The sequence below is a fragment of the Sinocyclocheilus rhinocerous genome, unplaced genomic scaffold (assembly GCF_001515625.1).
Source record: "Sinocyclocheilus rhinocerous isolate Xijiao unplaced genomic scaffold, SAMN03320098_v1.1 scaffold2852, whole genome shotgun sequence".
Taxonomy (NCBI): Eukaryota; Metazoa; Chordata; class Actinopteri; order Cypriniformes; family Cyprinidae; genus Sinocyclocheilus; species Sinocyclocheilus rhinocerous.
The window spans coordinates 2119-3494 of NW_015646497.1; the positions used below are offsets into that span (position 1 = coordinate 2119).

The 1376-nt window shown below is 33.7% G+C and overlaps 1 protein-coding gene across 3 annotated transcripts in view; it reads left to right on the top strand.

Annotated features, from left to right (window-relative positions):
• The first annotated feature begins 616 nt into the window (after window positions 1–616).
• LOC107707905 (transcription factor 12-like) overlaps window positions 617–1376 on the top strand; it is an 87293-nt gene continuing 86533 nt past the window's right edge. For all 3 annotated transcript variants that reach the window (XM_016512016.1, XM_016512018.1, XM_016512017.1), the window contains exon 1: window positions 617–688. In XM_016512016.1, coding sequence (XP_016367502.1) covers window positions 617–688 — 72 coding nt within the window. The remainder of the gene's footprint in view (window positions 689–1376) is intronic.

The following is a 1376-nucleotide window of genomic DNA, read 5'->3' on the forward strand; positions in this document are numbered from 1 at the left end:
AATTTTAATTTTAATTTTTCACAAGTGCAGTGCTTCATCTTAAGCCTGTTTATTTCAGTTAATTTCTATTAATTTTCATAGTTTTTCAGAATTATTTACTGTGTTTCAAGGTTTTCTTCTAAAATGTATATTGTATTTAATTTTTAAGTTTTAGGTTTAAAGATAAAACACTGCAATAGACATGTAGTAAGTGGTTTTGTTTACATTTCTTATATTTGTTGCTTAATTGCAGAAGTGTTGTTTTACCTTCTTTTATAAAATATTTTACGTTATTAAATAGTTAGCATTTTTTATTTGGAGTGCAAATAAAATAATTTTTTAGGCATGTTTTTCTTTCTAAAATACCCTAATCTATTACTTTTCTCATAGTGACCAACGAGACCCCCTCTCCCTTTCCCAGTATATGCATTTCCAACTAGATGTTATTCTGCTCATAGACATATCGATCAGGAGACTTGATTGATTTAGTTCATTTTATTGCATTATTTTAGTTTTAATATAATAAATAAACAGCCCAAAAAAGATTATAAAACTCCTTTCTTTTTCCCCTCTCAATTTTGTGTTGTATTGGGTGGGCACGGTTTGATGGAGTTGTGAATCTGTGTTTTGGACAGGTATGGATGAGAGGACAAGCCAAGCATCATGGGCCTCAGGTGGCCAGTCCAGCCCGTCCTATGAGTCCTCCAGGGTAAGACCGATCTTGCCTCACCTCACCTCACTTGTCACACACACACACACACACACACACACACACACTAATGTGATCACACCAGTATGGTGCATTTCCATTAGTCCAGTTCAGAGTTATCTGTCCTCAGCAAAATGAAACATGATTTGCTCACAGGCTCTCTATTAACATGATATTACTATTGAGAGATATGTATATTTCCTCTAAAAATAATTTAGAAAGGCACTTCATCTGTACGCTTGTTGGTAGATGTGCTTGCTCAACATATGAAACTGATAACTGATAAGAAGAAACAACTGTTTAAAAATATATAATATAATGTGATGTTGCTTCATACAGGGATTTCTGGGGATATCCTTTAAAGGCACAATATGTAAGATGTTTTTATTAAAATATCCAAAAACCACTAGAACAGTGTTATATATTTTGCTGATTTGTGTACTTACATTATCCCAAATGTTTCGAAGAATTTTTAAATCCAGAGAAATAGCAGTTTTAAAGAGTGGCTCGTCCCTGGTCATTGCCTCACCTTCCAATGACGTCATACACCCTCGATTTCCGGTTTTGTTTTGTAGAAAACATGGAAACACCAAAGACGCTTTAATATGTTATGCGTTTTATTAGACAGGTGACGACCGCACAGAGTAGCATTATAACAGAACTTTCAAATGTATCTAGTATGATAAAC